Source organism: Leptinotarsa decemlineata, unplaced genomic scaffold, assembly GCF_025532065.1.
Source record: "Leptinotarsa decemlineata unplaced genomic scaffold, Ldec_3_MD MMD2_tig00026342_RagTag_RagTag, whole genome shotgun sequence".
Classification (NCBI taxonomy): Eukaryota; Metazoa; Arthropoda; class Insecta; order Coleoptera; family Chrysomelidae; genus Leptinotarsa; species Leptinotarsa decemlineata.
The window spans coordinates 277,523-290,022 of NW_027412695.1; the positions used below are offsets into that span (position 1 = coordinate 277,523).

Consider the following 12,500-nt stretch of genomic DNA (forward strand, 5'->3'; position numbering starts at 1 on the left):
TTATATTTATGTTTTCACTACACTTTCCGTTATCTTTTATATTTTCACCACACTTTCCGTTCATGATTATTTTCGCCAAAACTTCCATCTGAAATATTTTCTTCACGCTTCCGAAATTCTGCTGCTCCCAGAAGGCAGAGGTAAACTTTCATTACACTTTCCGTTATATTTATGTTTCACTACACTTTCCGATACTTTTATATTTTCACCACACTTTCCGTTCACGATTATTTTCGCCAAAGTTTCCATCTGAAATATTTTCTTCACGCTTCCGAAATTCTGCTCGCTCCCAGAAGGCAGAGGTAAACTTTCATTACACTTTCCGTTATATTTATGTTTTCACTACACTTTCCGTTATCTTTTATATTTTCACTACACTTTCCGTTATCTTTTATATTTTCACCACACTTTCCGTTCACGATTATTTTCGCCAAAGTTTCCATCTGCAATATTTTCTTCACGCTTCCGAAATTCTGCTCGCTCCCAGAAGGCAGAGGTAAACTTTCATTACACTTTCCGTTATATTTATGTTTTCACTACACTTTCCGCTACTTTTAAATTTTCACTACACTTTCCGTTTTCTTTTATATTTTCACTACACTTTCCGTTCGGGTTATTTCGCCAAAATTTCCATTTCAAATTTTTATTTCACGCTTCCGATATTCTGCTTGTTCGCGGAAGGCAGAGGTAAACGTTCACTACACTTTCCGTTATCTTTTATATTTTCACTACACTTTCCGTTATCTTTTATATTTTCACTACACTTTCCGTTCGGGTTATTTCGCCAAAATTTCCAATTCAAATTTTTATTTCACGCTTCCGATATTCTGCTTGCTACCGGAGGGCAGAGGTCGATTAAGTTTGACGATAGTCGTGTCACTAAGTGTTCTGGCGATGTTCTAAATTTACTGTAGTCTCTGGAGATACCCTACATTTTGTTTTATAAAAGAGAAGACATTAGTAGATCAAGATGTTCACATGATGTGGTGCTTGCTGCTGCTGCAGGTTTTTCCGGGTTTTCCTGCAGCTGAAAAAGCAAATGCGCCACTGGAATCATCAATGAAGTCGCCCCTCCGGAGCGTCAATTAAATTTTGTTGTTTCATAATTTCATGATTTGTATTACTTTCTTGACCTGAGACTTACTTCAAAAATATAAAAAATACACACGAATTCATTTCATAAGCTTTTGTGGTTCTGAAAAGAACCTTTTTTTTATGGAAACGGTAAGGACAATACAGGGGGAGGCATTAAATTCAACCGCCAAATCCGTACAAGGTTCGACCTTGCCTTTTCAGGGCGTATACAACATCCATGGCTGTGACGGTTTTGCGTTTCGCATGTTCGGTATATGTTACGGCATCTCTGATAACATTTTCGAGAAATACTTTGAGTACTCCACGAGTTTCTTCGTATATCAAACCCGAAATACGTTTAACACCACCTCGACGGGCTAATCTTCTAATGGCAGGTTTCGTTATTCCTTGGATATTATCACGCAATACTTTACGATGACGTTTCGCTCCTCCTTTTCCTAAACCTTTACCTCCCTTGCCACGACCAGTCATTTCGAATGTTAAGAATAAATTATATACTGCACGATACGAATGAAATACTGTTAGTGATACTAACGACAGACTTCGACTAAAGTTCTACACCGAACTCGGTCGGGTTTTGTTAAATTTCATGACTCCGCCCACAACTGGAAATCGGACCAATGGCGTCTCGTCTAGATGGTATATAATAGTTGGCGTGTATAAGCCGACTCAGTTCATATGTTGTCCGTCTATCGTTCGGTATACATTTCGTTCGTTACAATTCGCAATAGGTTTTGAAAATGGCTCGTACCAAGCAGACCGCTCGTAAATCGACTGGAGGTAAAGCTCCGAGAAAACAATTAGCTACTAAAGCAGCTCGCAAAAGTGCACCGGCTACGGGAGGTGTTAAAAAACCTCATCGTTACAGACCCGGTACTGTTGCTCTCCGAGAAATTCGACGTTATCAGAAGAGTACTGAATTGTTGATTAGGAAATTACCCTTTCAACGTTTAGTTCGAGAAATCGCTCAAGATTTCAAAACCGATTTACGATTCCAAAGTTCAGCCGTCATGGCTTTGCAAGAAGCTAGCGAGGCGTATTTGGTAGGACTCTTCGAAGATACGAATTTGTGCGCCATTCACGCCAAGCGCGTTACCATTATGCCCAAAGACATTCAGTTAGCAAGGAGAATACGCGGAGAACGAGCTTAATTTCATATATATATATCCCAATATATATTGAAAATATATACAAAAAAAAGGTTCTTTTCAGAACCACAAAATGCAATTGATGAAAGAATTCGTTTATCGATAGATATGAATGAATGAATGAATGAATGTATGATATTTTCAATAACTCGCATCACGTAAATATTAAATCACGGGTGTTTGCAGAACATGTTCAGTATGATCCAAATATGGATTATAATACTGAAATTTTTTACTTTCCGAAACGAATCTTTCGAAAAGATCATTTTTAGAAACGGCTGAGATAAATAACGAAAAACAAGCGATCACTGAATGAAAGATCGCTCATAACATCACCATCTTTTCGTAAATTTCCTCTGATTCATATTTTTGAATACCTGGCATAAATCTCGAGTGACTTTTTGTAATATACCCTATACCAAAAATGAATCGTTCTCGAGATATTCGATCGTTTATACAGAAAAAGTAGGTATTATTCGGTTCTCGAGCCATTTCCCTATAAAATTGAAAACAAGTCTCATAGAATACATAAGCTATTATTGATTCATCAAAATATTACATTCCGTCGTCTTGTAGGAGGAGTAACATTTCCAAAATGATGAACGAGGTATTTGGAGTCGATGAGTAATTCTGAAGATATAAAAATCAGTGATTTCTCAAATGGAACACCCTTAGTTTGGAAATCTCGAAATGATTTTGACTCATTTTCCTGAAACGATCCCAATATCAGAAAATAAGTCAACTGTTCACAAGACATATTTCAATGAAATAGAAAGACAGAGCAATATTTTTTAATTTTTACTCTTTTACGAAATTATTCGATTCATATCAATTCGATAGTCGGCGGCGGCGGCGGAAGAAATATTATTTATCTATTTTTTTTCTGTTTATAGGGATAGGCTAGGTAGGTAGTTCTGACTATTTATTTATATATTTGTTGGACAGTTGAATTATATACGAATTCTTGTAAAAAAAATTGTGGCCCTGAAAAGGGCCATTTGTTTTCTTAGACTTCGTCGCCGGAGAGAGAAGTCAACTGATAGAAGAATTTACTTCTTCTTTTTTGGAGAGGCAGCTTTTTTGGCTTTCGGAGAAGATGCCGATGCAGGGGTCGCTTTCGCGGTTTTCGGTTTGGGTGCTTTCGGCTTTTTTGTTGGTCCTTTGTTAGTTTTCTTTGCTTTCGAAGGAGACTTGGTTTTACTAGCAGAAGTCGCGGACGAAACCTTAGAAGCGACGGTCTTTTTATCCTCGGCAGTTACCTTTTTAGGCTTGGCTGCGGCAGCCGCTTTCTTTTCCGGAGAGGCTTTCTTACCTTTCGGTGATGCAGCAGCCTTCTTGCCGGTTTTAGCTTTTTCACCAGCTACGCGTTTAACGGGAGTTTTTTTGGCCTTCGCACCGGCCGTACCGGACGTTTTCTTTTCGGTAGCCGACGGTTTTGCCGAACCAGAAGATGCCGATGCCAATTTGAACGACCCCGATGCACCTTTTCCTTTAGTTTGTACTAATGATCCGGAAGCAACCGCAGATTTAAGATATTTCTTGATGAAAGGTGCCACTTTTTCTGCGTCAGCCTTATAATTCGCCGCAATATATTTTTTTATGGCTTGTAAAGAGGAACCACCCCGTTCCTTCAATCCTTTAATAGCGTTATTAACCATTTCCGACGTAGGTGGGTGAGAAGGTTTACTTCTTGGATTTTTAACTTTCTTTTCTTTCTTCGCAGTAGACTGTGCCTGCGGCGACGAAGATGAATTAGCCGAAGCCGAAGAATTCTGATTTTCTATGTCTGCCATAGTAAAAAAACAACTGACAATATATTCTCGGAAGATAGATGCTACACTCGTTAGGCGTCTAGAGAGAATGATGTAGTCCTCTGGTGTTCCGTTTGTTTAAATATTCTGGGTCGAAGCACAGGCGGACGGGAGACTGAACGCTCGACATTCTCGTTAGACACGATATTGACGGCTTCCATTCTGCTGTCGAAATGTTCGCATCAACTTCTTTACGAAATCAATGCCGGTTTCCTATTTAGACTTCGACTAGCACAATAACGTGGATAGATTCTACGTATTCCGAAAATATTTTCTGATAAGAAAAAGCTAATATTAAACCTCGACAACTCACAGTAAATTACAATGAAATATGAAGTATTGATGATTTTGACGTAACTCCAGACAATTCCTTTCCGAAAATACTCGTAATCGATGATCTGGAAGGAACCTTCGAATAAATATCATAGGCGCGACTGTCTATAGAAACATGATACATTAGCCGATAATACTCGATAAATACACGAGTGAATAGGGGCATCGAAGAGACCTCGTGTCTACCTTCATACACGACTATAACCAAGAACCGACGCTTCTAATAGCATCAACATTTTCAAAAATTATCCCTATAAAAGTGTTCGATGAAAACGGCATTCGAATAATAACGAACGTTATTAATGTTATATTCGATAAGATATAATCATCGTAATATACTTTCAATAAAAAGGTCGATACTACAACACGAACGAACGAACGAACGAACGACGATACTGTGAGCTCTATCTATAACGGAGTAATACACACCCACCCCCACCCGAAATATATAAATCGTCAATGTTATAGTCGAAATCAGAAATGCTAATCATAAACGTTTTTAGACAACATATTAGCACGTAAATAAAAAAAAACACGTTAAAAAATAACATAAGTAATAGAGTACATGACTAGTATAACAGTAACGAACGTTAACTTTTTAGGTTGATAGGTAGGTAAGCACCATCTAAATATAGGTGGCAAAATTATTTATTATCATCGCGCGTTTCACGAAAGGAGGTAACAATGTACTGATAACAAGGCAACCCAACCGAGTGAGACCTAGCGCCCTAGCAAAAATAAATTATCATTCAGCGTCGAAACGATATTGTAAGAATTCTTTCATAAATATTTTGTGGTTCTGAAAAGAACCGTTTTTTTTTAAGAATGTATATCGTAGACCGGAATAAGTAAATTATTTCGAACTGGTATATTTCGTAACTGCTTTGGTGCCTTCGCTGACGGCGTGCTTCGCCAATTCACCAGGAAGTAACAGACGTACTGCAGTCTGAATTTCTCTGCTCGTAATAGTCGATCGCTTGTTATAATGAGCAAGACGGGAGGCTTCCGCTGCGATACGCTCAAATATATCATTTACGAAACTGTTCATGATGCTCATCGCTTTACTGGATATTCCGGTATCGGGATGGACTTGTTTCAATACTTTGTAGATATAAATTGCGTAACTTTCCTTCCTCCTCCTCTTCTTTTTCTTATCGGTCTTCGATATATTCTTTTGGGCCTTTCCGGCCTTCTTCGCAGCCTTTCCACTAGCTTTGGGTGGCATTCTGAAAATTTAATTTCGTCAATATCAAACAAACAAGTACTATCGTGCAGGTTTGCTTTCGACTCAGTGTAAAAGACGCCTGCCGATCATCTTGGTTTCGTTCAGGATTGGAGACCTGCTCCCTTACCCTTTTAACTGATGTTTGTCAGAAGGACAAACGGGTCATAACTGAATGGATGTTGTTGGTATGGCGGCAAGAATGTCCTCAGACATCAGTACCGCCCTTCACGATGTACCCCTGCCTGGATGGGGTGAATTGGATGAAAACGTTGTTCATCTTTCATCGGAGGATATAGGGGCCTCATACGACAGAGTGTCGGGGCCTTCTATATCGAGAGGGGTCGTCTATAGCGTAATCCATAGCTTCCCTGACTAATAGGTTTTCATGAGTTTCTGCGTTATCAAAAACTCTTTGATTTCTCGACTGAATGGACTGCCGAATGGAAGGTAGCTGCAAATCTCTGCGGATGGCATCGTTCCGCACGAACCAAGGAGCATTCACAATCATCCTCATTAGCTTGTTTTGTAATGTTTCCAAAATGGAAATATTGGTCGGAGCCGCTTGTCCCCATACGCCTGAAGCATACATGATGACAGACTTGAACATCGTATTGTAGATGGTAATTTTGTTTTTTAGACTCATTTTTGATTTTCTATTTATCAGAGGGTACAGACGTGCTATCCGACCCTCGATCTTAGATTTGACGGACATTATGTGCGGGTTCCAAGTGAGTCTACGGTCTATCAGAAGGCCGAGGTACTTTACCCGCGCTTGCCAGTCAATCTCCCTTCCAGAGATTCTCACTTTCCTGGCCGGAGAAGATTTCAATCTTCCCATGGTTATTGCCTGAGTCTTATCCGGGTTCACTCGAATCTTCCAGTCAAGGTACCAGCGCTCGAGGTCGTCCAATGCACGTTGCATATAGACGACACCGAGCTCCCGACCCATGGAAGACGAGAGGAGAGCCGTGTCATCAGCGTAAAGAGATATTTTCACACGCTCGTGCCTCGGAAGGTCACTGGTGTAGAGTGAGTATAACGTCGGAGAGAGCACGGCCCCCTGTGGCACTCCAGCAAGGATCTCTCTGTTATCAGACAGAGATCCCTCTACTCTAACCTGAAATGTCCTACCTTTCAGGAAAGACCCGATCCACCGGATCAGGCCCCGAGGTAGGTCGAATGTGTTTAGCTTATGCAGAAGACCTTCGTGCCAAACTCGGTCGAAGGCCTTCGAGATATCTAATAGGACGATATGCACTTTTTTATTTGTGTTCAATTCGCTGATTGTGTTTTCGACCAACCTTAGAGCCTGTAACTCAGTGGAGTGGTCCCTCCTAAAGCCGAACTGCTCATCAGGCAGAACATTTCGGTCCTCAACTTCTTCGTTGAGCCTTTGGAGAACAACTCTTTCAGCCAGCTTAGCCGCCGAAGAGAGTAGACTTATCGGACGATAGTTCTGTGGGAACAGCGGGTTCTGACCCTGTTTTGGGATCATGACAACGACCGCATGCTTCCATCTGCTGGGGAAGTATCTGAGGGACAGCGAACTGTTAATTATATTCAGTAAGCACTCAACGCAGTTGTCCGGGAGCTTCTTCAACAACTTGTTAGTTATTGAATCAGCTCCCGGTGCTTTCTTAGCCTTTGCGGCTTTAATATATCCCTTCAGCTCTTCCACAGAAGCTGGACGGATGTCGTCATCGTCATCCTCCCTGAGGAGTCGGTGAACCCGGTCTTCCAACAGCATATCACGATCAATGTCGTCATCATCATCAACGTTAAGCTGAAACTGACGTTCCATCGTGTCAGCAAAGGCTAACGCTTTGTCGGCGGGGGAGTAGCACACTCCGCGCTCTCCGTGAATGGGTGAGAGAGCAGTCTTCTTCCCCTTAAGCCTGCGAGTGACTCGCCAAAGCTCGTCACTCCCAGGTTCAAAGGATTCCAACAGCTCTTCCCACCTTTCGTTTCGATGATCAATGGTGGCCTGCTTGACTTGATTGGCCAACCTGTTTGCCGCAGTTTTATCCCCTGGGAAAAGGGTTCGCTGATAGAGCCTTCTCAGACGATTTCTCTCCCGTATCAAGGCTTTGATACGGGGGGAAACTCATTATAGCTCCTCAGCGGACACTCTTCCCTGGAGGTGGCCGCTCGAAGAGCATCATTCACGGAAAGCTCGAAACGCTCCACTGCCGCGTCGAGTTCGTCAGGAGAGTCGAGTACCTCAGGAGGGGCGCGCATCTCTTCGAGTTGGGCTGTGAAGATATCCCAATCCGTCTTAGATCTCACGCAATAACCAGGGGAGGAAGTTCATCGCCCAATACCAGGACTACTGGGTTATGATCGGAGTCCAATTCCGACAGAACGTAAATTTCGCTAGTCAGAGAGACATTTCTGAGAAGCGCAATGTCTAGTACATCAGGCCTAGTCTGCCCGCGATAGTACGTAGGCTCATCTGGTCCCAGCACTAGATATTCATGTCTGTCAACATGCGCATGGAGCGCCTGGCCGTTTCGATTAGTGGCTCTGCTCCATGGTCTGTGCTTGGCATTGAAGTCACCAGCAGCAATTGTCGGAGTGTCGCTTCCCATCAGCAGTTCATCCAGTGATTCAGGGAGTAATCGAACGCTCGGGGGATTGTAGACCGAGATTATTCTATGACAACCCCTGCTCAGTCGAATTTCGACACCTACAGCCTCAGTTCCGTGTAAACGGGCACTGTCAATGCCGTATTGTACGCACTGAAGAGATCGTTTGGCAAGAATGCCAACTCCCCCTCCAGCACGTCCAACACGTTCTCTATGAAAGAATCTGTAGTTTGGAATGACAATAGATTCGTTCCTCAGATGCGTCTCTTGTATTAGAGCTACATCGATGTTATTGTCTATCAGGAAGTTTTCAAAGTCTAGTTTCTTTGAACGAATGCCATTAGCATTCCAAAAAACTATCTTAAGAGATCTAGGCAACGTTGGTTGTCTAGACATTGGCAGTTCCAGTTAACACGTCAGTATTCACCGTGAACATTTTCTGTAACACGGGGAATTGTACGAACAACTTTTTCATCTGATCCAATGCGGAACAGATGTCTGAAACCCCCTGCGTCTGAGGAGAGGGCCCAGGTTGAGAGGGGGCAGGCTTTGCAGAACTGTTGGCACCCTTGGATGCAGCCCTTGCAAAGCTGACCCCCTCTTGAACGCGACCAGATCCCACAGGTCTTGTTGGAGGGGTTGGCTTCCTTGCAGAAGACTTCCCCTTTTGTTGTACCTTCGGGTATGACGGGCATCCACGGTAGTTGGCGGTGTGGGCCCCCTTACAATTATTACATTTCGGGGGGTCAGTCCTAGCCTTTTTGCAGGCATTGGTTAGATGCCTGCCGGCGCACTTTACGCAGATGGGGACTGCTAGACAGTTACGTTGACAGTGGCCGAAACGTTGACATCGGTGGCACTGACCCACCGAAACTTTGGGATACTGAGGTTCAACCTGTACCTTCATGCTCAGGAGTTCCTTGACCTCGAAGATGTGCCTTTGGTCCCTGCTCAATAGGACAAGAACCATCGGCATGGGCTTGTTGTACCGCTTCATACGCGTTACAGATGCGAGATCAAAGCCTCTGGCTTCGAGCTCCTCACGAACGTCTTCTGTCGCCAGATGTTCTGGCACTCCCCTGAAAACAGCACGGATTTGCCGTTCTTCAGGGAGCGAATAAGTGTGGTGAGGAATCTTTTCCTTCACCAACAATCTAGACAGCCGACGATAGTCGTCAGGAGTCTCGGGTTGGACCTTTATGCCATCATGCAAGTTGACGGCTTTAGAGAACTTAATGTTCTCCTGAGTCGTCAGCTTCAACAGGGATACCCATTTGTCCTTCTGACGGACAACAATAGGTGGAATTTTGGCTTTCTTAGCCGGTTGATTTTGAGTGAGAGGGGCGGGGGTACCAGGCTCCTCCCCATGAACTGATTTGACAGTACTTCCTGAGTTGGAAACACTGTCATTTGCCAAAATGATATCTTGTTCCATATCTTCATTTTTTTCAATACCACTTGTAGTGGCCAACTCATCTACCGGATTTTGGGTAGGTTGATGTGAGGTCTCGGACTCAGTATAATAATTTCGAGCCTCTTCTCTCACATTGTCAATAATAGCTTTTTCTGATATTTTCTTGGCCTTGACTTTCTTTTTAGGTTTTTCTTTCAGAATCCATTCACTTACCTTGTGGCTGGATATATCGGGTAGAGGAGGAAAATCTTCATTGATTCGACGTTTCTTCGACGTCGATGAGGAGAAGGAAAGAACGCTGGCGTTTTCAAAATCGCGAGCTGAAATTTCACTATCAGTTGGGGTATTAGCCACTCCCTGATTTTCATCCGTCAAAATTTGACGGCTGGCCCCAGGGACTGGTAATGCACTGCCGTGCAGATCTGCCTGGCTCAGGCCGAAGCACGAGATTAGTTGGCATACAATGCTAACAATCTCGGCTTTTTCCCTGCCAGCCAGACCGCGAAGCAGTTCCTCCATACTGCCAGTGGACATAACTAAATTGGAAACTTTCAGGCGTGAGCACAGTGAACAGTAACGAAAATGACAAATCTAAACGTACTCACCAGAAGTTTTGAAGATTCTTGCGCACTATAACACGCACACAACTAACACAACAGAACTACCACTGGTAAATGGCTGATCATCTAACAGAAACACCAAAATTATCAAAAATTTTTCGCAGCAAAATCTTTACGTTGTCACTTTGACAGTGTAAAAGACGCCACTCTGTCGTCACTATTTCAGATAGTAACTGGAACTCTAGTAGGCTCCGCCCACCGGAAAGTTGAGCGTTCGAGAACGCCCATTGGTCGGTAGGACGGTATTAATACAGGTCGATTCTATATAGAAATCATTGTATAGAAAGCTACTGTTAGAGCAACATCGAATAATTCTCAGTGAATTCTTTAAATTTATCCGATATATAATACTAATCTACGATTCGACATGTCTGGACGTGGAAAAGGAGGTAAAGTTAAGGGAAAGGCAAAGTCCCGTTCCAGTCGGGCTGGACTCCAATTCCCAGTAGGACGTATTCATCGACTCCTTCGTAAGGGAAATTATGCCGAACGAGTTGGTGCCGGCGCCCCGGTTTACTTAGCCGCAGTAATGGAATATTTGGCAGCTGAAGTCTTGGAATTGGCCGGTAATGCGGCTCGCGATAACAAAAAAACCCGTATCATTCCTAGACATTTACAGCTGGCCATTCGAAACGACGAAGAACTCAATAAATTGTTATCAGGAGTAACCATTGCTCAAGGTGGTGTTTTGCCCAATATTCAGGCGGTTTTGTTACCGAAAAAAACCGAAAAGAAGGCATAAGTACACATTTCCTGAGAGAGGAAAGCGACAAATAAAATATCGGCCCTTATCAGGGCCACAACGATTTTCTCTAATGAATTCGACAATTGCATATATTTTTTTTTTATTTTCTTGTCATCGCTTTTCGATACAATTGTTGACGCAGCACGATATGCGATTGTTTCTTTCTTGCTTGCGCATATTTACGTATACATGTATACATGATTAATAATATTATTATTGTTCAACTTCTTATTTTCGTGCCGAAACAAGTGATTTCTATTTGCTGAAATCAAATATCAGAATGTCTGTACGTTTATTCGTGATGAAAATAAAATGTATGCAGTAATATCAGATTTAGGTATACAAATGAATAAACATAACAATATCCATAGAAATATTATACATTCTTGTTCGTGGAATTACAATATAGACAATCATGAGTAAATTGGAATGAATAAATGAAAAAAATTATACCTAATTAAATTATATAGCATAGATGAATGCATACATACATTTCAATATCTGCAGAAATGAATGACGAGTATATAAAAATAGGTTGTTATTATTATTCATAGTAATTTGTGAAATGGGATAGATGAATATTATAAGCATAAAACAATAATATTTGGACAGTGGTTCATTAACCTTCGATCAGTTTATGAATATTCATTTTTTCAATTTTTTCTTTACGTACAAATGGTATCGCGTTTTAAAGCGGCGTTTCAGAAAAGTTTCATATGTAATTTCTATTGGTGAATAATTGAATAGTTTGGGAGCTACCTAGCTAGCTAGCTAGCTAGATACCAGTAGCTTCCCTGTCCTATAGATTTAGAAACCGAGTGGTATATAATCTAATTGTACAGATCGTTCTTCTCTTTTCTTCTTCGTATACAGATGTAGTAAGGTTGAAATTAATAATTTCGTTAAGTATACAGGATAAAATGAAGCAATTATTCAGGTAATCAAAAGAATGACAGATAATGCTTAAAATTAGATGGGTATATCGTTCGAATTTAATTTGGTAATTCGTTAATTATTACTCACACCAAAGTAAAGTATATAAATCGAATTCGTTTTGAAAACAAATTGTGGTTCTGAAAAGAACCGTTTTTTTTTTTTAAATTTCTCGTCGGAATATGAATCTAACCGCCGAAACCATATAATGTACGCCCTTGACGTTTGAGAGCGTATACTACGTCCATGGCCGTGACGGTTTTTCTTTTGGCGTGTTCTGTATATGTTACCGCATCTCTGATAACATTTTCGAGAAATACTTTGAGTACTCCACGAGTTTCTTCGTATATCAATCCGGATATACGTTTTACACCTCCACGACGAGCTAATCTTCTGATGGCAGGCTTCGTAATTCCTTGAATATTATCTCGCAACACTTTGCGATGTCTTTTTGCTCCGCCTTTTCCTAATCCCTTTCCTCCTTTTCCTCTACCAGTCATTTTGTGTAATACAAACGGAAGATTATAGAGAAAAAAAGTACGAGCGAAATACGTTATTACTACTTCGAATGCTCGAGAACAACTGAAGGCC

At 41.6% G+C, this 12,500-nt stretch overlaps 4 protein-coding genes across 4 annotated transcripts in view; 1 reads left to right on the plus strand and 3 right to left on the minus strand.

Moving 5' to 3' along the window:
* Positions 1-1,110: 1,110 nt before the first annotated feature.
* Positions 1,111-1,620, minus strand: LOC141485970 (histone H4). The gene has a single exon (XM_074183733.1). The coding sequence runs from the start codon at positions 1,564-1,566 to the stop codon at positions 1,255-1,257; it is 312 nt and encodes a 103-aa protein (XP_074039834.1). The 5' UTR covers positions 1,567-1,620; the 3' UTR covers positions 1,111-1,254.
* Positions 1,621-3,241: 1,621 nt separating this feature from the next.
* LOC141485985 (uncharacterized) lies at positions 3,242-4,090 on the minus strand. Its single transcript, XM_074183744.1, has one exon. It carries the CDS (start codon positions 4,034-4,036, stop codon positions 3,293-3,295), a length of 744 nt encoding a protein of 247 aa, XP_074039845.1. The 5' UTR covers positions 4,037-4,090; the 3' UTR covers positions 3,242-3,292.
* Positions 4,091-5,176: 1,086 nt separating this feature from the next.
* LOC141485987 (histone H2B) lies at positions 5,177-5,622 on the minus strand. Its single transcript, XM_074183746.1, has one exon. It carries the CDS (start codon positions 5,610-5,612, stop codon positions 5,241-5,243), a length of 372 nt encoding a protein of 123 aa, XP_074039847.1. The 5' UTR covers positions 5,613-5,622; the 3' UTR covers positions 5,177-5,240.
* A 6,537-nt stretch (positions 5,623-12,159) lies between these two features.
* Positions 12,160-12,500, plus strand: part of LOC141485986 (histone H3) — a 940-nt gene continuing 599 nt past the window's right edge. The window contains exon 1 of the mRNA XM_074183745.1: positions 12,160-12,500. This exon is cut by the window's right edge and continues 599 nt beyond it. The gene's annotated coding sequence lies outside the window, so the exon portion shown is untranslated.

Excerpts from the sequence above, each read along its gene's own strand:
- LOC141485970 (XM_074183733.1), bottom strand. The coding sequence starts at position 1,566 with ATGACTGGTCGTGGCAAGGGAGGTAAAGGTTTAGGAAAAGGAGGAGCG.
- LOC141485985 (XM_074183744.1), bottom strand. The coding sequence starts at position 4,036 with ATGGCAGACATAGAAAATCAGAATTCTTCGGCTTCGGCTAATTCATCT.
- LOC141485987 (XM_074183746.1), bottom strand. The coding sequence starts at position 5,612 with ATGCCACCCAAAGCTAGTGGAAAGGCTGCGAAGAAGGCCGGAAAGGCC.